Below are 27,891 nucleotides of genomic sequence, written 5' to 3'. Positions count from 1 at the left end.
AGAGCCTCCTGGACCCCCCAGGGGGGTGCTGGGGGTCTGTGCTGCCAGGCCCACCCCACCCAAAGGCTGGGTGGCGTGTTGCAGGCGTGGGTGCCCCCCACCCTGCCAGACCCCCAGGTACTGAGGGAGCCCCTGTCAAACTCGGGTCCTTCCTGTCAGGCGCGGGTGTGCCTGAGGCGGGGCGACCCACGGTGCCTGGGGGCAGACACGAGGGGGGCGCCCCCACCAGCCCGCTCGCCCCGGACTGCAGGCGCCTCTCTCGCCTCGCCCCCTCCCGGGCCGGCCGCGGCCTCAGCCTCTGCCATTGGCTTAGCGGCCCCATCCGGGCACTTGGCGCATCGCCGCCGCTCAGCCCGAGCGCTCCCAATATGGCGGAGGTGAGCGGGGAAAGCGGGCAGGGGCGCCGGGGTCCGGCGGGCTCCTGGCGGGGCTCTGCCGCCGGGCGGCTTCCCACGGCGGGCGCGGCGGCTCTAGGACGCGCTCCCGAGCGCCGCAGCCCGCCGGGAGGACCCCGAGCGCCGCCTGGGCCGCTACGGGCGCCGGGAAGCCGCAGCCTGCGCGACTAGGCCGCGGCCAGCTCCGTCTCCCTCCCTCCCTCCCGGGAGCTGTCTACGGGCGCCGGGCCGGGCGGTCTCCGCCCACAGCTCCGTCGCTGGGAGCCCCTCGCAGCCGGGCCCCGAGAGGGGCGAGCGGGCTGGGGTCGGGGGAGAGTCGTCCCCGGGAAGTCCGGTTCCCCTCTCGCGGCAGCCACTGTCACCTCCCTGACGGGCCTGGCCGAGGTGGGGCCGGAGTGTCGGGGCCCGGCGCTGGTGTCAGCGGGAGCGGGGAGGCGAGCGGGCCGGAGACAGCTCGGAGGCGGGAGGGGAAGTCCGGGCGGCGGGCGGGAGAGGGATGGAGACCCGGTAGGGGCGCCCATCCAGTGGGGGGGAGAGGGAGGGATGCGGAGACGGGACGGGACGGACGGGACGGGACGAGAGGCCAAGAGCGGAGGCAGGAGTTGGGAGGGAGCCTCATCCTGTGCCTGTCTACTCAGAAGCAAGTTCCTTTAGAGTCATTGGGGCTTCCTCCCAGGGAAGGGTGGATAGGATGGCAGCCTGAGAGCCCCATCCTATGCATGTCTACTCAGAAGTTAGTGCCATGTTAGTCAATGGGGTTTACTCCCAGGAAAGTGTGGATAGGATGGCAGTCTCTGAGCCCCATCCCATGCCTGTCAACTCAGAAGTAAGTTCCATTATAGTAAGTGGGGCTTACTCCTAGGAAAGTATGGATTGAATGGCAGCCTCAGACCCCCATCCTATGCCTGTCAACTCAGAAGTTAATCCCATGATAGTCAATGGGGCTTCCTCCCAGGAAAGTATGGATAGGATTGCAACCTCAGAGCGCCATCCTATGCCTGTCTACTCAGAAGCCAGTCACATGATAGTCAATGGTATTTACTCCCAGGTAAGTTGGATAGGATTGCAGCTTTAAAAGGAGTGCGGGAGAGTAGAAAAGGGCAAGTTGGAAGAGTTCCCTCCTTCACAAGCTCCTTCTTGAGGCTTCTTGGGTGAGCCTGCCTCTAACCTCTTCTTTCTCCCCTTGCTTGTTTCAGGCTTCCTTTGGGAGTTCGAGCCCAGGTTTGTCCTGTTCAGTTCCTTCTTCTGTGATTCCGGCAGTGGGAAGCTTTTGGGTACGGTTAAGGGCCAGGTTACAGGTGCATCTGTCAAAAGATGCATTTTCCTGCATTTTATCAAATATGTTACAGTGATTCCCCCCTTCCTGTTTGTTTTATTCTCAGTTTTTAATTTTAAGATCAATGGTGTGGTTTTTTAAGAAAATGAAAATGTGGCACACCTTGCAACCTCTCTCTCTCTCTCTCAATCTATAGTGCAGTGTTTCTCAAACTGTGGGTTGGGACCCACTGTTGTGAGCCAATTTTAGGTGGGTCCCCATTCATTTAATGTGTATTTTTATTTTTTAATAGACTTGTTGCATCTATGCTATATGACTGCATGGGGAAATGTTATAGATCTGTTCTTTTAATAGTGATAGTCAATGGGACTTACTCCCAGATGAGTGTGGATAGGATTGCAGCCTATAGGATGTTTTTCTTAAACAGAGCAGCAACTGCTTGGAAGGGTTAGTATCGTTCTTTATTTTAAATAATTTTTAAACATATACTTATTGTAATCTTTTACTTTAATTGATATAATTTTGTTATACGTTGGCATTAAAAATTTTCCTGCTTGGTGATGTTACTTCCGGCCATGGCATAACTTCCAGGTTAATGACATCACTTCCGGTGGCTCCCCATAGATTGTCATTCTAAAAAGTGGGTCCTGGTGCTTAAGAGTTTGAGAACCATTGCTATAGTTATTGGTTGTAAACTGTTGTGGGTGTTGCAAGTAAATATTTTCTTCGTAAGATTAATATTTTCCAAGAAAACTTATCCTAAAACGCATTCTGGTTAAACTATGTTTATGCTGTTTGTTTCATACTTTAAGTAGTTACTTATAAAGCAGCCCTAAGCCCCCTACTCCAGAATAACATCAGAGAAACTGCTTTGTAGTAAGTAACTTAAGACTAATCTTAAACATGTTTGCTTGGAAGTAAATTCTCCTGAGTTCAAAATGACTTATTTCCTTGAAAGTAAGTTAAGAATTGCAGTCTTGCAGTTTGATCTTGGCGATGTGGTTTTGGAAGTAAATGCTGTTCATTTAAATAGGTCATATTTTATTTTTTTACCCTGCCTTTCTACAAGAAGCCTTTATAGTTGTTTGTAACAGTAAAAACAATAAAATACAACAAACCCATAACTTATTAAAACTTTCAAGTCATAGTATCCTATAACTTACTCCTGACAGACTGCCTTTATTGTCATCTATGTCAAAGTAGATTCAGTGAAGTGAATGGGTGTCCTTCTAAGTAAACATGTTTAAGATCACAATGTGAATGTGCATAGAATTCCAATTGTGCAGTCTTATCCTGTACATTTTTACTTAAAGGAACATCTCCTTGAGAGTGTGTGGGTGGCCTTGAGCTCAGTGCTTTAGTAGGAATGGCTATGTTCATAGCAGCTACTTAACTTTAACTAATAGAACTACCAGTATCAATGAAGGTGAAGTATGTTGATCTTAAACTTGCTGTGCTATCCTAAACATGTTTATGCAGAAGTAAGTTCCACTATGGGGCTTACTCCCAGATAAGCGTGTTTACGATTATAGCCCTAGGGCCCAATCCTATCCAATTTTCCAGTGCTGGTGCAACTGTGCCAGTGGGGTATGCACTGCATCCTGTGGTGGGGAGGCAGTCATAGAGGCCTCCTCAAGATAAGGGAATGTTTGTTCCCTTACCTCGGAGCTGAATTGTGGCTGCACCGTTGCTGGAAAGTTGAATAGGATTGGGCCCCTAGTCTGCAGTTCTGAGCTCACTTAATAGGGAGTAAATGTCATTGTGGCTAAGTATATAGTACATAGTATTTATAGTGGGATTTATTTCTGAGTAAACATTTTTTAGGATTTCACTGTAAATTTCTTTCAATGAAATCAAAAGAAGAATTTTGCAAACCTGGTTTCATTAATATTATAGTAAACATTGCCACTTATGTTACTAAAATTTGAGAAAACTGGGCAAGAGTTTGCTCATAGTTATTTTAAATATATATTGTATAAGAAGTGTTAACTACTTCAAGTTAGCTAAGTAAATTTTTTTTCATTTACAGCCTATAACTGGAATACGCTTTCTTCTTTAACTATATAAACAAATATAAAACAACCAAGAACAGCACTTGGCAAGTATAGTTTTCAGAATAAATAATGTACAACATTTGGTGTATTAAATTTATTGCAAGTCATTTACATAAAAGTTAATTTAACATAATTCACCACTTTCTTGATCAGGCACCAAATACGCAGTTTTATAACATACTTCTTCTAAATGTAATCTATGCATTTAGTTCTAGAATGAGTTTAATTTTAAAGAAAGTCATGAAGGGCTCAGTCCCATCAAAGCTAAGCACATTATAAGTTATTGATTTCAGTGGGAGAGTGAAGTACATTCTTAACTATTTTCCACTTAAACAAGTAAGACTTCACAACACTATGACTGGATCATGCACCATATATTTAAAAATATGAATTATAGATCTAAAGCACACACACATTACTAGCTTGAGCAGTACTGCTAGCAACAGTTTTGCTAATTAAGATTAAATAATACATTTTCACTATATTGGTATAAGCAGTAGTTGTCAAAGAAGGGGAAACACTATTTAAAAAAATACAGAAGTACTATGAATTTAAACAAAATTATGTTTGTACTCACTATTGGAAAATTATAATTTGTTCAAAATATGTCCATCTATTCCAACATCATTCGGTAAAATATCTAAATTTTGAGTCTGAATTGTCCTGATACAGATGCTTAGGAAGAAATTTTACTTTTTGAAATTGATCTAGGGTGTTTATAAAACAAAAATGGAGATCCTCTGACTTTCAGGCTTATCTAGGCAGAAGAAATGACATTCGCTGCCATATGTGTTGTCATAAATATGCAACACAACTATATGTTTTGTTCTGAGATCTATCTAAAAACAAAGAGTTGTATATCCAAGGCTAACCTTTAAATGTTTCATATAACTATTAAACTTTTCACTTATCCTAAGCTTGGTTTTCACTTGTTGATGGCTTCAAGCTTTGAACTGTGCTAGTTTAAATCAACTTTTACAATTACTTAATTGTAGTTAGTAACAACGTTTTTTTAATTAAATAGGTGTGCAGCTACTGACAGTACCTTTCTGCAAACTCTGATTCAAATTTCATTGGATTTTCCACAAGAACAATTAGGCTTTTTTTGGTACATGTTCATATAGTGGTTATGAACTGAAAAGCTACTAATACAGCATTTCTCAGTGTTTGTCCCCTGCCATACCACTTCGCATGGTCCACCTATTGGAAGTACCACTGGAAGTAACTAGTGATGTGTCATTGCCAGTTACTTCCAGATTGAGAGCTCGGTCACAAACACCAGTAAGAGACTAGGGGCTTAAGGGAGGGTTTTTTGAGTGTACAGAAAGTGTATGCTGGAGCACTGCTTGCCAAGCCTCCTACTGCTGCTTATTGTGTTGTATTGCTGGTCTCATTGCCAGGCAGCAGGGGTCTGGGAATCCCATGAGAACCATCAGACACCACCACAAGTACCATTGGTAGTAGTAGGACCACTGGTTGAGAGATGCTGGTCTAATAAGAATAGCTACAATGTACTGGTGTAGCAATTTTATTTTCATAACCTCTGCTCTGGCTTTCCATGTTAAATCATGCTGAAGGCAACATGTATTGAAATGCATATTTATCACACATGCAAATATAGTTGGTATATATGCTATGGGAGAAGAAAGTCCATTTGTGTGGGGGTGTGTGTGATGATTTTTGCTTTCCCTCTGCAGCCCTCCTAGAGGGCATAGGACACTCAAGCAGATATTTAGAGGGCACAGCTGCAGTGGGAAAGTGAGATGGCACTTGTGAGAAAGTGCAGTGGGAAAATGAGATGGCACTTCCCCACTTGTGGGAGAAGACCAGATTAAACCTGCTGTGTTTAACTTCTGATACTTGCAATATATTCAGAAGTGGAATTCTATGCATGTCTACTCAGAAGTAAGACCTACTGAGTTCAGAGGGACTTATTCCTTAATAAGTGCATATAGGATTGTAGCCTAAGTGATCCTGTGATGTCAGGTAGGCTTCTGCTCCAGCAGATTCACTTCACTACTCCAATAGGGCTGTTGTAAAATAAGGGGCATACAAGCACAGTTATATCTTGAGTAACTAAATTTGAGGTCATAGGTGATCCGTTTGAGCACTGACCTTGAATTAAAATATATATCATTTTTTTAACCATGTGTGTTACTTTGTGTGTTGCTAAATAGTTTTGTTTTTTTTTTAATAGTTGGCTCTTTATCTTCTGAAGATCATGACTTTGACCCTTCAGCTGAAATGTTGGTACATGACTATGATGATGAGAGAACTCTTGAAGAAGAAGAAATGATGGATGAGGGCAAAAATTTTAGTTCTGAGATTGAAGACTTAGAAAAGGTAAGGAATACCTTTTCCTATACATGTTTCTGTTTAATAAAGAAAAGAAGCACCTTTCAATACCAAAAAGGCCCTACTTGTATTCTTGTCTTTTTAGAGGGTGTTAGACAATGTTCATAGCTCTATTGATATAAGTCAAGCAATTAAATAGTTTCTGTGTGCATCCATTTAAGGAACAGCAACTGGAAGCCCAATCTGCTGATATGTTCAGATGATTCAGGGGATGGATAGTCACATATCCAGGGAAGTGGTTCTTCAAGTACTTGGTCTTAGTGTGTTAGACAAAGTAAACTGAAGCAGGAGCCAGTGCTACTGGCATAGCAGTATATGTATGCTATGTCTTAATTGCAGTTTCTTTAAACTTGTTATACCTAGTGACTACCTTGCACTCAAAACAATAATTTCTTTGGTGTGCAGCCATTATTGCTGCACCAGCACTTGGTGGAAGCCCAAGGGTAGCATAGTTGTATTATTTGTCTTTTCAAGCACAATGGTAGAGCTATATTGCTCTGCCCTAATGACAGGATGCTTGTTATCTGTTGCAGCTAAAATGACAGCAGGGGATCAGATTGCAAGTGTTTATGTGTAACAATTAAAATCACATATTTAAAGATGACCACAATTTGGATATGTATATTTCAAGTCTAGATCAGTATTTCTCAATGTTTGTCCCCCTGCTGTACCACCTTGTGTGGTCCACTATTGGAAGTACCACCAGAAGTAACTGGTGATGATGTCGTCACCAGTTATGTCTGGATAAGGAGGCAGACGCAACCCTACAAACACCAGTAAGAAGCTCAGGGCAGATAGGAGGGCTTTTTTCAGCATGCAAAAAATGTACTCTGGAGCTCTTCCCACAGAGCTAACCTCCAACTGCTGCTTGTCACACTGCATTGCTGGTCTCGCTGCCATGTGGTGGGGATCTGGGGATCCTACCTGTACCCCCTGGTGGTATGACTACCACTGTTTGAGAAATGCTGGTTTTGATAATTTTCACTGAGTTTTTAAAGTCATTTTGTTTCTCTATGTATGTGCAAAAGTACACTGTTTTCTACAAATTGTAATACTCTTTTCCTTCTTTTTCTTTTAAAAAACTTTCAGGAAGGCAGCATGCCCTTAGAAGATTTATTGGCATTCTATGGCTATGAACCTACAATTCCAGTTATAGCAAGTTCCAGTGCAGATAGTTCCCCAAGTGAACTTGGGGATGAACTGCCAGATATGACTTTAGATAAAGTAAGTTGTAAACACCATATTGTGTAATGCAGGAGATTCTGTATGGTTGGTGTGGTTTTTACTTGGAAGTTATTTCCACAGAAATCCAAGGAGATGTACTTCTGAGTAAAAGGATGGGGCTGTAAGTAGATAACAGAATTCCTGAATGGAAAGGGGATGATACATTTATAATACTGAAGACTTTTAAGAATACTATAAAATGTGATTCTAGTAGTGTGTGCAGAAATGGTAGTAAGAATTATACCCAGATATATCTTTTTCAAATGTTACTTTGTATAGTGACTTGAGCACCAAAGTCTTTCAACTGGATACTTGGTGCTTGAGCTACTAGATATGGGATATATTAGATTTCTTATACAGCCGGCCTATATCTTACATGTGATTTGCACAAATTCAAGTACAGGTTGAGACTAATTATTTGCATGGGTTCCTTTCCAAGCACTCACATGGATGGCAAAAAAAGCACTATAGCAATCAATTTAAAAAACAGTTTCTTTGCTCTGGTGTTTTAAAAACAGCCTTGCTGACCTTTTGACTCTAAGATGAGAGTAATTAAGAACACAATCCATCAATTAGCCCTCCTCCAAGGGCTTCACTCAGTCCCTCCCTTCACCAATGCAAAGCGATCACCTTTCTTTCACGTGCTCAGGGGGAAGGGAAGGGTCGCCTGGAGAGAGAAGGGTTGATGGATTGTCAGCCAGCTGCCCTCTCTCTCTCTCTCTCATTAAGGAGGCTGTTGTTAAAGGACTGTTCAGTTTTTTAAACTGATTTTAAAGGGGTGCATTTTTCCCCTTCTCCAGGGATCAGCACATTCCTTCTCATTTGCAGTGGCCATTTGTGTTGAGTCAAATCTGTGTATAAAAAAATCCATGTATAAATAGGCTGGACCTGTATGTGCACTCAGCCCTCCTAAAAACAGAATAAAACAGTTAAAATAGTGTGAGCAGTAACACCCACCATTTGACTTTACCTGGATGCCTAGAAGCAAGCCTGAATTGAGAGAATGAAGCTGCTATTCCCTCAGTTTCTGCATGTCTCTCATACTGAAAGTGACAGTACATCTTTGTTGGATTTAAGGAAGTTTAACTATACATGATTTTGACTTTACGTCAGAACATAATCCTCGCATAAGGTGCAGGTCAACTCTAGACGGTCCAGGTGCTTTTTGTAATTAGTGAAACCTAAAACTGCTGGATGTTGTAATCTGTCGTCCCCGTCCCCAAACTTTCTGGTGTGATTCAAATCAAGACTGGCATAAGTAGTAAATGAGATGCTCCTCTGAAGACTTGCTTTCACAGAGAGGACTGCTGTAGGCAGGATTTCAAAATCTAATGACTTTTTTCCAAAGCTGAAGGATTCTAATGCTCAACTCTTCTGCTTATAGGAGGAAATAGCCAAAGATCTCTTGTCAGGGGATGACGAAGAAACACAGTCTTCTGCTGATGATTTGACACCATCGGTCACTTCACATGAAGCCACAGACTTTTTTCCTCGACCTTTAAGATGTAGGGAAATAAATATTCACCTTATCTACCTAATCTATAGGGCTTCCTACCACTGTGTTGAAATTCTAATTAGGTCTGTGTAGGTCTTTTGGTCATGCATTTTGCACTCCATCTGAGGAACACATTCTTTAAAATATAGGAATGATAATAGGCTGTCAGAACAGACTTTTGGTTTTTCTTAATACCTCTTGTGCTTGTACATCAGGTTAGGATGCCATCCTGTATGATGACACATGGTTGTATCTTAACCTGATTTTTGCACAAACCTAAGGAACTTCAGGAATCATGAGTTGCTTTGGAAAGATAAAAAAATATGATAGATAAATTTAATCCATCTACATGTCAGCTAAATACTAATGTTGTTTTGATTAAGTTGAAGTTGTTATTTCTAGAATGTCTATATGGACAAGGCTTTGTACATAAAACAGAAGATACAGGCCCTCAGGTTTACAATCTAAGTAGATAAGACACTAAAGGGGAGTGGTGGGAAATGGCAAAGGTGCAAGATCAGTTAGTTTAAATAAGCTAACAGAAGGAGTGAGAGGGATGCCAGGCAGTGAAACATTCCAGTGGTGAGGCAAAACTGAAATGGAAAATACAACTTTGAATTTACAAGGTTCTGTTAAGATTGATATGTATAAATTTGTTAATTGGTGTCCAAAAAGTTCTAAAACTTTCAGCCTTATAACTCATACTAGTAAATTGTGCCAAGTGGAAGAAAGTGCTAAGGATCAACAAAGGAGAGGGCTGTTCTGTCATGCCTTGTTTGTGGGCTTCCCAGAAGGATCTGGTTGGCCCCTGTAAAAGGCAGCTTACTGAACTTTAGTCTGATGCAGAAGGGCTGTTCTTATCATGGATTCACACATTGATACTTGCAGCTGCTTGTTAATCAGTAGACTGTAACTAAGCTAATAACTGACATTACCTGGATTCCGAAATATAAGTAAAATATTAGTCTGGATGTTACAGCATATAAAATTATACATTTTTAATGCTGAATTCAGTCTTGTTTCTCTTTCATTTATAAAAAGCAAACACTGCATGTGACGGTGATAAAGAATCGGATGGTGAAGATGTGGAGGTGGATACTGGTAATTCGTCTGAAGATTTGCGGAAGGTAAATCTTTGAGTGATCCGTATTAATGGATTTAAATGTATTCTTCTCAATAAATGTGATCACGTGTCATGTATTGAGAAAAGACTGAGGTCAAAATAAATTTTAAAACTCCCTCATCTCATTATTGGGCAGGATCCAAAGCACTGTGTGAAGTGTCTATGGTTTTTTTTGTTTTGTTTTTTTGTCTATAGGGTTTTTTAAACTCCCTGTCTGTTGGCAACCCCCTAAAATTCTTTCTATCCCAAGTCATGGAGGCATATACTGTCCCATGAGGCACTTGGGACTACTGCGGGAAGAAATACTGCTCCCTTTCTTGCATAAGCACAGAGTTTGGCATTCAGAATTTATAAGTAAATTCTGGTGAGAGTTATGTATGAATAATGTATAGTTAAAATACTTTTTTAAAAACATTTCTTCAGGAAATAATGATCGGCTCACAATACCAAGCAGAAATTCCACCATATTTAGGCAAAACCAGTGATGATGAAAAGGGTAAGTTCATTTTGTTTTACTTGATTACATATTGAATATTTTGTTTTCTCTGTCAATTAAACTGCATTTTGAAAAGTTGCAGTTACTTCTCAGATACAGTATTAACACATCAGAGGACTGTTGTTTGCAGGAGATAGACTTGAATACAGGCGTGCTCCAGTATCTGCAGGGGCTCCGTTCTGTAACCTCCCTGCAGTTGAGTGAAACTTCAGATAACCAGGAACGCCCCTCCAGAAGCGAGGGGAACAGAGCTCCACTGGCCTCCAGAGGATCTTCTGAGGCCTGTGGAAATGACCAAAAATGTCAAAAAAACCATGACTTCCAATTTTTGATTGAAAATCAGAAGTTGTGGTTTTTTCTGTCTTTTTGGACATTCTGAGACCTGCAGCAGCTGTAGGTGGTCATGCGCCAGCCTCTGACAACCCTCTGGAGGTGAGGGAAGTCCAGCTCCCCTCACTTCTGGAGGGGTGTGCGGGGAGGCTGCGAACCCGATCTGCGGATACCAGAAACCATGGATATGGGCCCCCCTGCATATACTATCAGTGTCCAAATGTACATTTATGCATAAGCCAAAGAGATCCCAACAGAACCATAGAAATACAGAGCCTAATGTGTAGGGAGAAGACTCATGGGCAGCCCAAGCTAAACTCCCCCTTGAGCCATTGCAGGCATCCCTCCGGCAGCTCACTGTTGCAAATATGCCATAAGGCACATCTCTGTTTACTTGGGAGCCAGTTGAGCTGGCGCAGAGATCCATGCCAGTTTGGCCAGGCTGGTTCCAGATCCTTTGCTGATTGGCACAAATATCTGTGCATTGGAAGGAGGCGGGGAGAGTTTTTTTTGGGATGGGGGAGAGGTGTTTTTCGGGAGTGTTTTGGGTGGGGCAGGGCGGAATGGTGGTGGTTCAGGCACAGGAGGGGGGAGGTAGCAGTGCATGCCGTTTGCTAACCACCACTCCTAGGTTGGGAAGCCCTATGTGGGCTTCTTGGATGTGTGCCAGCTAAATAGCTGGTGCAGGTCCAAGTAGCCCCATAGGGCAGATTAGGGCTTGACATTGGATAAAGGGAAAAACATCCCCTTATCCTGAGGTGACCTCCAGCCTGCTGCTAGCCTGCATTGAATACAGCACAAGCTGTGTGACCTAGCAATACTGGTTCAGGTTAGGATTGCGCTGTTGTATCCCAAGTTTATTTACTTGTAACTAAGGAAGTTAATTCTAACTAAATTTACGATACAACCCAGTGCATGTAACTCTATAAATAAGACAACTACGGTATCAATTTATTACATGTATAATACTATACAGTTATAATAATGCCACATTAAGACACATTATGAACTGAAAACTATTTCAGACACTCTTCCAACCATTACTGAAATACCTTGACTGTTTTTAATCATTAATGCTCATTTGTAAATGTACAGCATGCACTTGTATAAAACTATAGTTCTTTAATCTGGAATAAGTTCTATCCAATTACACATGCTTTTCTAGAAGGATAAATTCTTGTGGTTTTTCAAGGTGCTTGATTTTCATTAACAAGTTTTTGACAAGTGACAAGTTTTTCACTTTTTCATTGAAATACTGTGGTCAGTATATTTGATAAACTTCCATAATTCTCTATCTTTTTATGCTCTATGTGTCACATAACTAGAATTTCAATGGCTTTGCTTAACAGTATATGAAAATGAAGACCAGCTGCTTTGGCAACCTGACATGATTTCAGAGAGTAAAATAAAAGAGTACCTTTTTGAGACTTCGTTAAGAACTGGAAATGAAAAAATTATTAGCAGAATTCCTGAGGGAATACATCCACGTGACAATGAACAGGTATGTTTCTAATCTTATGTGTGTTGACCTTTCTAGCTAGTGTCTGCCTTTATGCTTGTGAACAAGAAAACCTTAATTTTTTTCTACCTTTTTTAAAAGTTGTGATTATACTATGTTTTGACTGACATAAACAGTTGTTGGGATAGCTCACTTGCATTTTAGTTATACACATTGAAATTAACACTATGCCCTACCCCATGGGATAAGAATAATATGTTTTTAAAAAATATGTTATAAATTAGCTAAAGGAAAAATGGCTTATTCTCAGTCAATAAAAAGCATACAAAAATGTTTTGATATAATTTCCAAAAAAGGGTTAATTTATCTAAAAAGCCAAGTTGATTAGTTTCCTTTTTTTTTCTTTGTGGATTGTCGTAATTCTGAATTAAAACTCCACTGGTAAACATACTGAGATTACATGGAGCCACAGTTAATCAGGGCTTCTCCTAACAATTCCAGAAGTGTTTTATGACGAGTGTCAGGCGTTCTTGCTTCTTATATGAAAATCCACGGGGTCTGTTTGTTTTTAGATTTTTTAATTATTGTAAATTGTTTTTAATGATTGTTTTTAATGTTGTATTTTTAAAGTGTAAGCCGCCTTGTGTGCCCGTTGGGCAAAAAGGCGGGTTATAAATTAATAAAATAATAATAATAATGTAGCCACCAAGAACCATCATTCTAAATGATGCTATTAATACAGTACATAGTACCTTCTGAGTTTATGCACACTATTTTGTGGTGCATAAAATCTCATTTTATACTGCCTTATATAAATAGGAATTGCAGTATTATGGTTAAAATCAAATTATTGACTTGAGAGTATAATCACTTTATTGTGTGTCTTGCTTTTGAGTTATTCTAACAAAAATATTGAAATGTCTCTTAGGCACTCTATGAACTTCTCAAGTGTAACCACAACATAAAAGAAGCAATTGAAAGGTATTGCTCAAATGGAAAGGTATCTCAAGGTAAGAAAACTCTAGTAAGAATTGTTTTGAAGACTAACAAGTTGCAAGGTGCAATAATGAATTGAAGTGGCAAGTTGTCCACCACAGTTCCTCATCCCTTATGACGGTGTTTCTCAACCCAATAGTACGGGTACCACCAGTGGTACTTAAGGTGGTGTCTAGTGACCAGGAATATGACACTCCAGCAAGACCAGGAATATGACACTACAAACAGCGGCAGGAGGCTTGGCAGGCAGAGCTCCAAAGCATGGTTTTCCATGCTAGAAAAAACCCTCCTGTCCACCCTGAGCCTCTTACTGGTGTTTGTCACATCGCATCTGGCCTCCCACCCCAGAAGTAACTGGCGATGGTGTCATCGTCAGTAACTTCCGGTGGTACTTCGAATAGGTGGACCCTGTGAAGTGGTATAGCAGAGGGCAAACGTTGAGGAAACACTGCCTTATGAGAGTAGAGCGAATTGCTTAGCTACTATAAGAAAGATGCTAGAATAAAAACTGGAATATAATTATGCAGTGTTTCTCAAACTGTGCGTCAGGACCCACTAGGTGTGTTGTGAGCCAATTTCAGGTGGATCCCCATTCATTTCAATATTTTATTTTTAATATAGTAGTCTTGATACTACCCTGGTTTGTGACTGCGTTTGGGGAAATGTTACTGATCTATACGTTTAACAGGCTACTATGTATATGCTTTTGACAATGATAATCAATGGAACTTACTCCTGTGTAAGTGTGGGTAACATTGCAGCTTAGGATTGTTAAAAAATTTTCCTGCCTGATGATGTCACTTCCAGTTATGACATCACTTCTGCTGCAATAGTGTATATTTAGATAATGGAAGAAGCCTCTAAAAGATTTTGTATGGCTATAACTACTTTCTATATTATACTATAATTTACAGATATATTGAGGGAGATAAAACACAGCATCAACAGCCTTATATCTCTTGTAGAATTATAGTTTCAGATACAGTAGTATTTGGATGTACTTATAACAAGTATTCCATGACAGTGAAGATCATGTATAACAGTTGATTGTGTAAGTGCATCAAGTTGCATTACTTTTAGCTATTCTGAACAAGTTGACATTCTCAAAATGATTTTTTTTTTTCCCATAAGCAAATTTAGGTATATCATATAAAAAGAGCACCTGTTCAGTTTAGCAGGGAGCGCGTAACTGTTTACAGTAGCACAGGGGTCTCCAGACTTTTCAGTATGAGGGTATTTTACATTTTTTCAGGCTGAAGGCCTTAGGATTGGACCTCAGCAGATGGGGAAACCTTGGCCTCTGAGCGTCCTACTTGGAGGCAGGCTGTGCAGCATGGCCTTTCCTAGTTTGAAGAGACACTTGCCCAACAGACTGAGGCAAAGAGGCAAAGAAAGGAGGCCAGTAGCCAGGGAGACGGACCAGGGACAGACTACATTTGCTCTCAGAATGGAAGAGAGTGTCACTTCCGAACTGGCCTTTTCAGCCACACTAGATGCTGTCCCAGAACCACAATTCAGAGCGCGATACCATAGTCTTCCGAGATGGAAGGATGCCAACACAAAGGATAGCACAGTAAATTTGAGTGTTTTGTAGAAAAAGTAAAAACAGAGCTGTGTGCTCCAGGACAAGCCTGCTGCCTAGGGACTCAAATAGCGAAATGGATGCAGTTCTGCATGCATAAACATGTACGTAGTTATTAGCCTTCCACTTCCCCCCCCCCCCCCAGTATTTTTTGGATAAAAAAGTCCTCCACTTTTTTACTAGCCAGTTGCGATCCTTGCTACTGCTGGTCCACAAGTGAAAGCCCATTTCAGTATGAGGGTCACTGTTATTGGATTGCAGTAGTTCTCTTTGGTGTCTAAATGCTAGGGCCAGAATCGTTATATATTTGACTAGAATATTGATCTTTGTTGTTCTGTCTCTAGAGATGACAGCCTGGACAGAAGAAGAATGTAGAAACTTTGAACATGCACTTCTAATTTATGGGAAAGATTTTCATCTCATACAAAAAAACAAGGTAAGTTGATAAATGAAACAATGACTGTTAAGTCATTTTAAAATGTTAAAAGGAACTAATTTAATCTGATTTGTCTAGAATAAAATAAACTGCATATTGTTTGGCCATTTGCATGCTAATTTTAATTTTACAAGAGTCATTAAAGCAGCTCTTTAAAGGAGTGAACCAGTTTGTCTCTGAAAGTCTGCAGCAGACTCTTATTGCTTTGTATGATTATACTTCACAAAATTAGCTTCTGCCCTCCATTTAGTTTCTGGCTATTGCACAACCACATACAGGTATTGGATTATTGTTTCAGGCTAGAAAAATATTTGATCCTTTCTGAGTTGCAGGAACTTGAGTGTCTTCTATCACCAATAGAATTTTGCTGCTTCTGTTATGAAATCACAGTTGCAATTTGCTGGTTTCTGCTGGGTTAAATGTGGTCCATGAATGTCTATACCACCATAAATTTGTTAGTCTTTTTAGATGCATAAGATTCTTGGTTGGTATTTGCCATAGACTCATTGATGAAAGTAACATTGTAAATACTATAGAAGTTAAAAGAGGAAGCAGATATTTTGAAAAAGAAGCGTGACCAGGAGACTTACTTTATACCAACTGTTTTGTTACTGGTTTTATACATTCAGTGTAATATTTCACTTACTTAAATTCCATTTTGTGTTTTTGTATTGTTGCCCTCTTAAACTTTATTTTAAAGTTGATATATATATAAAGTTGATATATTTTATCTTTATATGTATAAAATACGAAGAGCTTCAACAAATGAAAAAGTCACTGTAAAAGTAAAAGATGTAAATTTGTGTTCTTGAATATCAAGCGGTGTAGTGGATATGAAAAACACAGCAGAATCATGGAATTGTATTAATCAAGGAGAGCATCCTAAAGAACCTAAGTCTTATTCAAAGGGGGAATGAAGCCCTTACATGAAATTTTATGTAAATTTATTCAAATTGTAAATTGTAAATTAATTCTTTTTTTTCTCGGCCCCCGACACAGTGTCAGAGATTATGTGACCCTCCTGCCCAAAAGTTTGGACACCCCTGTTCTAGAGCAGAGGTGTCCAAACATTTTGGCAGGAAGGCCACATCATCTCTCTGACACTGTGTCGGAGCGGAAAAAGAATTAATTTACAATTTACAATTTGAATAAATTTACATAAATGAATATATTAGAGATGTGACGTATATGAATGAATGAAGGTCTTGGAATAGCTCAATGCCTATAAAAGACCTGGCACAAAGCAAGGCCAGCCTTTCCTTCACTGCCACAGCAATATCACAGACATGAAACAGGAAGTAGTGGAGGGAGTCCTCATCCCACAGCTCAGGTGAGAGGTCGAACAGTCGTCCTCATGCTGAGAGTAGTTGTGTCGGGCCAGCACGGGCTCCAGCAAGTCTCCGGAGGGCCAGAGGGTCATTGGAGACTGGGGGCTCCCCGAGGGCCTGATTGGGAGCCTCCGAGGGCCACAAGTGGCCCCCGGGCTGGGGTTTGGGCACCCCTGTTCTAGAGAAGCAAGATCCATGGAGTAATTTACTAGCTTATTATAAATGGCCCAAATGGTGACTTTCTCTGCCTTCAGAGGGCTAAATTGGAAAGAAGCATGGTGTCGGTGATTTCATGCACTTGGCACTCAAGCTGTCTTTCTGCACAGCTTGCTCCCTGTATAGTATATGTTGGGCTGGAAGTGGGAGAAATCAGGTTACAGTGAGACAAGGACTGTCTTCCCAGCACAGTTTGTATTTTGAGTGTGCATTTTAAATGAAAAGGTGGCATCCCTCCCATAGTCGTGAACTGAACTGCATATTACCAACCAAGCTTATGTTTCTAGATGCCTGTCCATCCACTGCAAGGTAGTTGTAGAGATGATAAACAACAGGGCAGGAGGAAGAGTGATTCACTCTGTTTTTCCACCCACTGCAGTTCAGATGTATGTATTGACATACAGAAATGTGAATTGGTCAGTAATATGTAGTTCCAGACTAATCTGAAGGGCAGCCTCATATTGCTATAGTAGTTCTGTTCAACATGGGATTTCTGTAGAGCCAGTGCACTGGTGTCAGTCATCCCTTCTGTGACTCTTTAAGTCTAGAAAGGAGTAGAGAAAGCCATGTAGCTAGTTCTACTAAAGTCTTGTGTAAGCAGAGGACAGCAGTGCATACAGCTATGTCCCCCTTTCTTCTGTTTGCCTGCAATCAGTTTTTCAAGCTGGTACAGGCTATGAGGTGAGGTAATCACAAGCCTACATGCAAAGAATCTCAGAAAGTGTATCAAAGTGTATTATTAGACTATTGTCTATAGATCAAAATACATTTACATACCTAATTATCTGCTTTGTATATCCATAGGCCCTGGTGATATGAAATAGGATATAAAGCTAGAGAAAGATACTAGTTTAGCTATCAAATTCTTGTTAAGGGTCTGTGACAGTACTCTCTGAAGATTCTTATGGCAGTTGCCTTTTAAAAGTGTAAAAGTCTAGGAAAGAATTTGGATTTTTATTCCAAGTAGCACCCATTGTACTAGAATTAATTCCTACCAAATACAAAGCAAACATTTCTTTTGTAGTTGATCATATATTTGACTACCTAGATGTAGATATTTCTTACTGGCGTCCATTGAACTGCTCTTTTTGGTGATGACATTAGACTATCATTGGACACATTACATGGCACAGCAACTAATTCTATAGAAAACTTGCATTTCAAGCAATATAAAACCACTGCCGTCAAGCTTCTGTGCTGACGGGTAGTGTTTGTTATTAATAGTAATATTGTGTCATCCATGTTCCTGGAGTTTTACAAAGAATGAGGTGACAGATTCCTTTCCTGAGGAGCTCCCATTCTAAAAATCAGCATGAGGGAGTCAGTGGAAGAAGGAGAAGAGGCAGGAGAACTGGGAAGGAGAACTGGGAAGACTTAGTACAGTACATGTAAATGAAATGGTTCAAGCAGAGTAAGGGAACAAGGGGGCTGGGAAAAGATGGAATTTGAGGAGGGATTTGAAGGATTCAGGAGATGCATTGTGGTCTTCATACCTTTAACCTGGAGTGAAACCAAAAATGCAGACTTTTAATATTTTAAAAGGTACAAATATTTGCATGTACAAATAAGAATTTAACAGAAGTTTATGCATGCTAATTCTTCATTTTTTTCCCCTTTTGTAGGTGAGAACCAGAACTGTAGCTGAATGTGTAGCATTTTACTACATGTGGAAGAAATCAGAACGATATGATTATTTTGCTCAGCAAACAAGATTTGGAAAAAAGAGGTACAACCACCATCCTGGAGTCACGTAAGTTCAAAGACTTTGGAAAGTCTCTTTTTTTTTTTGTGAGATTAATTTTCTCTTTTAGAATTTTCCAATGCCATCAGTGTTGTGATAGTGATCTACCTGTAGGGCACTTTCCTTGCACTTTCCTTGCATAGAGGAGATCCTTTGGAATCCGGCCATCATCCATTCTCACAACATGACCGAGCCAACGCAGGCGTCTCTGTTTCAGCAGTGCATACATGCTAGGGATTCCAGCACGTTCCAGGACTGTGTTGTTAGGAACTTTGTCCTGCCAGGTGATGCCGAGAATGCGCCGGAGGCAGCGCATGTGGAAAGTGTTCAGTTTTCTCTCCTGTTGTGAGCGGAGAGTCCATGACTCGCTGCAGTACAGAAGTGTACTCAGGACGCAAGCTCTGTAGACCTGGATCTTGGTATGTTCCGTCACCTTCTTGTTGGACCAGACTCTCTTTGTGAGTCTGGAAAACGTGGTAGCTGCTTTACCAATGCGTTTGTTTAGCTCAGTATCGAGAGAGAGAGTGTCGGAGATCGTTGAGCCAAGGTACACAAAGTCATGGACAACCTCCAGTTCATGCGCAGAGATTGTAATGCAGGGAGGTGAGTCCACATCCTGAACCATGACCTGTGTTTTCTACCACAGCAAGAGGGACCTGAAGGCCTTAGGGATGGACCTCAACAAGTGGGAAACCCTGGCCTCTGAGCGACCCGCTTGGAGGCAGGCTGTGCAGCATGGCCTTTCCCAGTTTGAAAAGACACTTTGCCAACAGTCTGAGGCAAAGAAGGAAGGCCCATAGCCAGGGAGACAGACCAGGGACAGACTGCACTTGCTCCTGGTGTGGAAGGGATTGTCACTCCCAGATTGGCCTTTTCAGCCACACTAGACGCTGTGCCAGAACCACCTTTCAGAGCGCGATACCATAGTCTTTCGAGACTGAAGGTTGCCAATACAATGTGATAGTGACTAGATTTTATATCTCCAGAATATCATTGTACTTCCAGTTGGAGCCCATTAAACTGTTTGAATCCAATCATCTCAATACAGGGACTATATGGATCGCTTGGTGGATGAAGCAGAAGCTCTTGGTGGAGCTGTTCATTCTTCAGCCATAACAACAAACAGCAGAACAGAGCCCATTCCTGACCAACAGCTAAGCATCTTGAACTCTATCACTGCCAATGATTTGACAGGTAAATCAAGTTCAGGAAAGAGTACATGGAATAGGAAAAAAGTTCTTATAGATTTTCTTGCCACTGTTGTACTTAAAATGCCACTATCATATGTAAAAATCAAAATCATTCTCTCTCTTCCAGCACTGACCAACAGTGTCGCCACAGTCTGCCATTCTACAGATGTGAACTGCTTAGATGATGCCTTCCCACCTCTGGACAGCTTGCCTCGAACAGCAGTTAATCATGTGCCTGTCGTAACAGAAGATTTGCTTAACTTGCCTAGTAATGGCGAAAGTGATTGTTTTAATTTATTTGAGACTGGATTTTATCACTCTGAGCTAAACCCAATGAACATGTGCAGCGAGGAGTCAGAAAGGCCTGCCAAGAGACTAAAAATGGGGATTTCAGTTCCAGAATCCTTCATGAATGATGTCTCTGTAAATAACTTGGGTGTTGATTTTGAGAATCATACACATCATATTACCAGTGCCAAAATGGCAGTCTCGGTAGCTGACTTCAGTAGTTTATCTGCAAATGAGACAAATGGCTTCATCAGTGCCCATGCGTTACACCAGCACACTGCCCTCCACTCAGAATGAATCCAGCAGCAAATTGAAGGAGACAGTGGACACTTTTGGCAGTTTGTGGTAAACTTGATGGGAACGATCAGGTTTACTTAGTCTTTCACTGGAAGTTTGAACTGTATGACATCAATGATGTCTTTATGTACAGAACTATATCTTGATTTATCAAGAGTAATTCATTTTTTTCCAATCCATAAATGTGGAAACTTCGTACAATGTTTAGCAGAGTTTGGGGACTAAGAGAACTCTGTGGTGCAGCTTTAAGCTCTGCTTTCTCTCTCTCTTTCTCTTTGTTTTTTTAAACCTGTAGACAGAGACTGCTGTCTCAAAACCAGCACAGAAGTTCTGAACTGATTGGAGTGGCTTTTTAGTCTAAGTTGCTTCTGCCCTAATGGATGCAGTGGAATTAATGATTGTTTACAGGTACCAGTCCTGATCCCTGCTCAATGTAGCATTTAAAAAGTTAAAGCAGGGAAAGGTTTCTTTAGTTTAAACTGCACAAACATACAAGGAGCTTTTTAAATGGAACTTTATCTCATCTGATACTAAACCAGAGCACTTCAGTTTACAAAACAACAGGTTCATCTTGATGGATACTAGCACAAGGGACTGTGTGAGCTAAATCTGAAGACACACATTTGGATGCTCTTACCAAATTACAGGCCATGGCTACCTTTACACAGATTATTATACTGTCTGAAGGTTCCTGTGTACTTAAACTGATTGGTTGAAATGATGTAATATTCTGTTGGTGGGGGAGGGGGGTTGTCCACACTTCTGAGGAGTGTAATGTGAAAAACAGCATCAAATGTTTATGTAACTTTTCCTAAGGCCACTGAGAAGTAATGGTACAGTCTGTACAGCTTAGGAGCTACCACTAATGGTTTACATCTTAGGACTCGCCTTAAGTTCAGAGTACTGCAGTTCAAAGTGTTAAAACTTATGAGGAACTCTAGATTCATAGATGACTATGATGCAGTAGAACCTTGAAGTATGTCTAATTGTATTTTCAAGCATGGATCTATTTTTTCTTTCTGGATTGACAGAAGTTCAAGTGCATTTTATGCTCTAAGAGGAACCTTTGTTAATTAATAAGACTGTTTTATGTTTTTGTTTGTATTTTGGCTAACCTTTACAGGTGAATATTTGTGAAAGGCCACGAGTACTTTTGCTTTTAAATGGCTATTGGTTGTAATAATCAAAAGGCATTAGTTACATGTTTTGAATGACACAAATTTCTGTTTCACTAAAATGCTGAATTTTCTTAAATTGAAATGCAGTAAAATGTGTCTAGTTTTGCACTGGCCATTATAGGTATTTAATTTCTTTTAATGATATTGCAATTTTGTTTTTAAAAGGGTAAGTTTTTCAGTGTTGCTAGTAATGCTTTCACAGTTGTGCTGCACAAATAGTAAGCAGATGCCTTAGTTAGTACTTCAAAGGGAGGGTATTTATTCTACAAACTGTGAACTGCATTGACATCCTGAGTTTGAAATGCAGCATAGTGCTGTCTTCATGGTATTGTAACAAAGATGGCTTTTGAAGAATTTGACCCAATAGCACATTTAACAGTTTTTAGCAACTTAATTTAACACCGTGGACAAAGGTTGGTGGCAAGGACATGTTCTACATCTGAAGTCTACGATACTAGCGTACACAGTCCAACACGGGTAGCCTTGGTGTGTCATATTCTGACATTTTTAGCCAAACTGTCAGCTTCCTGTTGCTGTGATTTGTGCTGAACTCTGTACCTTGTTTCTTTTGTTTCTGAACCAACACATCGTGTATAATTTTGTAAGATACTGGCCATATTGTTTTCTGTTATACATTCAAGTCTATGGGTTTACAGTGGCTGGTCTGTATAAGAATCATTACACACAAATGTCTGCTTATGCCAGTTGCACTTAAATGACTACACCCATTCTCATTAGCTGATGCAGTACTATGTTCAGTTTATCTATGCATTGCTGGGGTCTTAATGAAGACCGAGACAGTCTAGTTTCTTGTCTAAAGTTTTGATTGTCAGCAAGTTGAATGGACACTTTAGTTATTTAATAAAGACTTTTGACCAAAATTCTGAAAATGGTATGAGAGAACAATGAATTCCGGCTAGTTTTAATAGATTTTTAATTGCTGATCTAATTTAGCCTGTTGGCTAGCTAGCTGGTAATGTTTACTTTTAATTCCTTGTTAAAATGAGGCAATAATTTGCAAGATTATGTAAATATGTACATTCTGCATATCTTTTTAGATATCTATTTCAATATTTTCTGACTACTTCTGTGTATAGTAACATTTTGTGCATGCTTGATGTGACATTCATAAAATTTGTACCACTATGAATTTATTCATGTAAAATAGCTATTTATTGAATTTTTCTTTTAAAAGCTGGACTTAACCTGTTTTTTCTCTGTTTTAAACACTTTTAATGGAGAACTTATTGCTGTTTATTAAAAGAATTGCGTTTTGAGGGTCAATATGAAGATGACAGAATTGCAACCATATGAAGAAGTCTGTTGCTTTACTTCTTAATGGGTGAAGCCCAATTCTTCTAACAAACTGTGATGGCTTCTCTGTTTTTGATCAAATATATTCTCCCTCCTTTCCCCCCACAAATAAGAACAAACCAAAAATCCATCATGGGCAACTGCAGTTCGGTAGATGTATCACTTAACTACAGGGACTCTGAAAAGGGGATAGCTGTTTCATTTAGAAGTATAACTGGTGCAGTGATTAGAGCAATATTTCTGCTTTTGTTAGTCATCTTCTTATTAATCGGATCTTAAACATTTTTTTCTCTTGTCATTGTCAAACTGCTGACTTTACTTGAAGGCTGTACGATACTGTCTGATGTATACTAAACTGTGTACAATTAGATTGAATTTGCAGTTTCCTTCTAGAACTGAGAATCAAAACCATATGTTAATTTCAGATCCAGTAGAGTATTAGTGATACTATTTAATTTAACCAAAGTCTTTAGTGGCTATTTCAATTTTGAATGTAAACTAGTGGATTAACTGACCAATAGACTCTGTTTGCGCAGTGTTACAAGCACATTGTCTATAAATGGCAAACTAAATTTATGCAGTATCATGGTTATGATTTTTCCATTGCTATGGGAAAACTTTCCAGTTATTGTTTTAAGAACAGTTGAGGACTACAGTCATTCCTAGTTCCGGTTGGTATCCCCTGTGCATCATGATCGAAATCAGTGACAATCGCAACCCATTTTAGTATTGGATGTCCAAGCGGAAGTTGCTATTGTTGCATTGGTTTTAATATTTGTACATATACACTGATTTTTTTGAACATTATTTTGTATTTGTTGTACTTTAATACCTGGTGTACAGTTCCAGAAATAAATGTCTGGAAACCTTTTTTTCCTTTGTGAAAGTTTTCATGCCTCTGCAACATTATTTGCCACTTCAGTATTTTTACACACACCTAACTTTTAGTGTTTAGGTTTCAGTCAGTAAGGAGTGGAAACTGAGTGGTAAAATTTTGTTACCTTTGTACTGGGTTGTAGAAAAGACTCGGTCATATGGAATTGATAGGCCCTTTTCAGGTAAGTGGCCAGTCTATCCTAAACGCAGTGTTTAATGTGCAAAATGTGGTAGTAAGGAGAACTGCTAAATAGGAAGTGATCTTACTCTGCTCCTGGTGTCACAACAGTCTTGATGTATACCATTTTAATGTATTTGTTTGCCCTTCTGGATACAGGTACTCTCCTGATAGGTCTAATGTTTAGGGAGTGGCAATGCTGCATAACCTCATGCATAACCTGCATAATGCTCATACTCCAGGTTAATGTTACAGAGGAATTTACCTGTCAATAACTGTTCTTGGTCCTTAAGAGTTACAGCCACTTAAAAACATGTTCTTTTTTTCTTATCTCTGGATGAAGATTATGCAGAGAACCCTTAGCACTGTGCTTGGACTCAAATGTACCTCATGTGAGCAGAAAAGACTTCTTACTAGCAGAAGTTGTTTGTAAGGGAAGAGTGTTGTATGGGAGAAGTAACTCTTATCTGTAGAGGAGTTTGAAGCTTTTCATAATCCACTAGAATATTTATATACTAGTGTCTGTTCTTCCTTACTCAACATGTTTCTCATACTGTGAACACCAGCCAGATGCATTTTGGCTCTGTGCTGTGAGAAATCTAGTGCCTGCCCTATAGTTTAAGGAACACCACTGACATATTTTCCTCAAACTCATTGTTAATCTGGTTACAAACGCAGCTCACTTGGAATAGCAACCCAAAAAAACAGTTTGTCTGTAGAATTCTTGAAGGGGTATCAGGAAGCCCCAGGGCTTGATGGAGTGCACTTCCCCTGAAATCACAGCTTGAGAGTGCTTCTGGATCCAGAATTGACCTTAGATGCCCAAGAGACAGCAGTTAGAAGAAGTGCCTTTTATCAGCAATGCCTGATTTGCCAGCTGTGGCCCTAGCTGGAGAAGTTGAACCTGACTTCAACTGGTCCATGCTTCCATGCGTTGGTCATACCCAGACTGGTCTACTGTAATGCACCTTATATAGGGCCACCCTTGAAGATGGTTTGGAAACTTCAGGTGATGCAATATGCAGCAGAAATTTTGCTAATGGGTGTGAGGCATTCAAAGCATATGCTTATTTCAGCTGCACTGCCTGCCAGTTCATTTCCAAGCCCAATTCAAAGTACTCATATTGAGCTTTAAAGCACAACAGGTCTGATGTATATTACTTGAAGGACCTCCTTTGTCCATATGAACATAACTATGCCTTTCTCTTCTTAGTCCCTGCTCTCTGACTGATAGGCCAATTTCTGTCTCTTAGGAATGGAATGAACATAAGAACAGCCCCGCTGGATCAGGCCATAGGCCCAGGCTTGATACAGGGAAAACCATCAGCTCCAACCCCCACATGCCCACTTTTAAGCATTCCTGTTCTACCTGGCTTTAAATGGGTTTATATTTGTCATGCTGGTTTTATACTGCTGAGTTTGATGATTTTAGTTGTGCACTGATTTTCAAAAGTCTGTTTTTATTGTGACTTGCTTTGTGCAGATTTCAATTTGAAAAATGGTATTTAAATATATTACATAAATTTTAAAAACCACCACAACAAACATCACAGATGCAACCTATGTGGACAACTTCATGGTCCAACATGTAAGTTTCTACCAATATGATGAATGATGAAGATACCAAAATGAACTATAACAGCTTACCTGTGAATTTCCCTTCTTGGTGGTCTCCATGGCAGGGTCAGTCCTTGACAACTGGGAAGCTCCTCTCTCTCAGGCAGGCAGGTCAGGTTACAAAGTCTTCCTGAGGGGAGGGGCTCCCTCAATTCCCCAGACTGACCTTGCCTCTAGGTTGGGTTTTTTTCTTGGTCAGCTTGCCTGACCTTCAAAACTGTTTTTTTCTGGGGCTTTGGCCCCTTTTTTACTTTTAAACAAGCTGTGAGGAAAAGGACTGCAACTGTCCTGCCTGAGCTCCCCTGACTGCCGTCCTTGTTGGGGCAGAAAATGGGGTTGCATCTTGCCCCTTAAGCAGCCGGACAACTGTAGGGTTCATGCTTCCCCCTGGTTTTGGGACAGCATAGGAGCCTGGCCGCAGGGCAATTACTGGCAGTGGATGACAGCTCAAGCCCTTTCCTGCCAAAACTACCACAGCAAAACTGCGTCACAGCGGTGGGCGGTGTTTTTCCCGCCAAAACTGCACCACAGCGGTGGGCTGCTGCCCAGAAGCTGTGTGGAGAAGGCAGATCTACTCTCCCGATTCCTGCTCAAACAACGGTGCCGACAAGACAACCCTGTTCCCTGCCAAAGCACCACACAGCAGGTAAGGTGCTGCTGAGACCCTGTGAGGGCCAGGCAGAGGGCGCCACAGACCTTCAGAAGCCAGGTGAGGCATTTTCTGATTCAATAAGGGGGTGATTGTGGGAGATGGCAAGCCCCTCTAGAGAGGCATCTGAGACCCCAAGTCCAGGCTCTCTGCCTCTACAACTGGGAGAAATTAATGGCTGTGCTTCAGGCCAATGTTTCCTCCAGCTCGGCCACAGCCGTGGCGACCCTCCAGAGGTAGCTGACCCATGTGGCTTCGATCCCTTCTAAGCCTGAGCTGGCTGTTGAGCTCCCCCCCCCCCCAATGTACTAAATTCCTCAGTGTCAAGGGGGGGGGGGGGACCTCAGAATTTTTCCCTCAGTAGCTGCTAGAGGATTGTTCAGCTCCTGCCTGGCACATCCCTTTCCTCAGCATCTCAGCTGAGGGGGATTTTGGCCTGTTCTATCAGGCATGGAGGTTGCACTCCTAAGATATCGTGAGGCTGCCAACTGAGTTGTCCCTGATGAGGCACCACATCCTGCTGGGACTGTTACCCTTCACATCTCAAACAGTGAGGCAGAGGGTTCAGGAGCTTGCAGACCTCCTGTTGACCATGCGCTGTGCTTTGGCATGCTGAGGGTCAGGCAGACTCAAAAGCAATCTGGCGCCCAGCCTGTCCCACACTCCAAGCTTCGCCTTTTCTCCACAGCATTTGCTGAGGAGTGCCTTAAGGACTCCATTTTGTGAGTCATGGTTCTCTCATGGCTTCCAGGGACATGCCAACATGCCTGAAGTCTCTGCTTTAGTGTATGCAGGGTCAAGTTCCCTTTGCCCCGAGCATTGGGGAAAGTGCTGGTTTGACTGGATTTTGGCCTGAGAGGGGATTTGGCACATCCTGGGGCAGCTGTTTCTCCCCCCAGGACAGGATTCTCCAGGCACAGGATGCCTGCCAGTGTCCCAGGAAGCATGAAATTTAGTGCAAAGCTGGGATTCAGGCTTGTGAATCAGACTGCGGCTGTCAAATTGGGGCAGCTCATGAGGACTCAGCAGGGGGTGAGAGGACAGGACCTTGTCCTATAGCTTCAAGCGCCAGTGTTCACCTCCCCCCCCAATCTTCATTGGATTCTATTTTCTCTAACTCTGAGGGGACTCCTCTAAGATGTGCAAGTCTCAATCATCTTCCATGCCGCCCCAAAGCTCCTACAGGGTGGTCAACATAAGAGGGCTCAACTGCTAAAGGTAACTGGCTTCTTGAAATGGGCACAACAGACTCCATACTCTCTGGAGAGGAAGGATATCCCTAGGGGGAGGAAGTCGCTAACACATAATTCCCTGAACAGGCTTTTACCAGTGTCCTATTTTCTAAACTGTTACCTAAGGCAACTAGGGGCACAATCCTAACCCCTTATGTCAGTGCTTTTAGCACTGACATAAGGGCAATGAAGCTCTGAGGTAAGGGAACAAACATTCCTTTACTTTGAGGAGGCCTCCATGAGTGACACCCAACTGCAGGATGCAGCACATGTCCCATTGGCACCGCTATGCCAGTGCTGGAAAGCACTGACATAAGGGGTTAGGATTGCGCCCTAGGTCTCTCAATCTTGGCTCAGAGGCTGGGTCACCTTCTGCCTCTGCCAGTGTAATGAGGCCAAAGGCCAGGTATCAGTTTTTTTCCTCAGGATCCCATAGGTCACCTGAGGGTCCCTTCCGGAGGCATTTAAGTCCATCTGGAAGGACTTAAACCATCTGGACAACACCATCTCAGAGGAAACCTACTTCCAAACTGCTTGGTAAGCTTTATTCTCTGCCTCAGATTACT

At 41.4% G+C, this 27,891-nt stretch overlaps 1 protein-coding gene across 2 annotated transcripts; it reads left to right on the top strand.

The window, feature by feature from the left end:
- The first annotated feature begins 1,588 nt into the window (after window positions 1–1,588).
- On the top strand, window positions 1,589–23,643 carry MIER3 (MIER family member 3). 2 transcript variants are annotated; one of them, XM_066614175.1, is made up of 12 exons: window positions 1,589–1,616; window positions 5,923–6,068; window positions 7,170–7,304; window positions 8,689–8,809; window positions 9,841–9,926; window positions 10,346–10,418; window positions 12,098–12,249; window positions 13,136–13,217; window positions 15,130–15,221; window positions 18,388–18,515; window positions 19,555–19,700; window positions 19,824–23,643. In XM_066614175.1, the coding sequence occupies exons 2-12, from the start codon at window positions 5,970–5,972 to the stop codon at window positions 20,279–20,281; spliced, it is 1,572 nt and encodes a 523-aa protein (XP_066470272.1). In that variant the 5' UTR covers window positions 1,589–1,616; window positions 5,923–5,969; the 3' UTR covers window positions 20,282–23,643. The 2 variants fall into 2 exon arrangements, with proteins under 2 accessions (XP_066470272.1, XP_066470271.1); XM_066614174.1 differs by having other exon boundaries at window positions 1,596–1,669.
- The last annotated feature ends 4,248 nt before the right edge of the window (window positions 23,644–27,891 follow it).

Source organism: Tiliqua scincoides, chromosome 2 (assembly GCF_035046505.1).
Source record: "Tiliqua scincoides isolate rTilSci1 chromosome 2, rTilSci1.hap2, whole genome shotgun sequence".
Classification (NCBI taxonomy): domain Eukaryota; kingdom Metazoa; phylum Chordata; class Lepidosauria; order Squamata; family Scincidae; genus Tiliqua; species Tiliqua scincoides.
Note: the sequence above shows the minus strand (reverse complement) of the source record. Positions and strands in the feature narration are given on the sequence as shown.

Coding starts and splice junctions, on each gene's coding strand:
- MIER3 (XM_066614175.1), top strand. CDS start 5,970: ATGTTGGTACATGACTATGATGATGAGAGAACTCTTGAAGAAGAAGAA. Junction 7,305..8,688: donor CAGATATGACTTTAGATAAA/GTAAGTTGTAAA, acceptor TTCTGCTTATAG/GAGGAAATAGCCAAAGATCT. Junction 9,927..10,345: donor CGTCTGAAGATTTGCGGAAG/GTAAATCTTTGA, acceptor ACATTTCTTCAG/GAAATAATGATCGGCTCACA.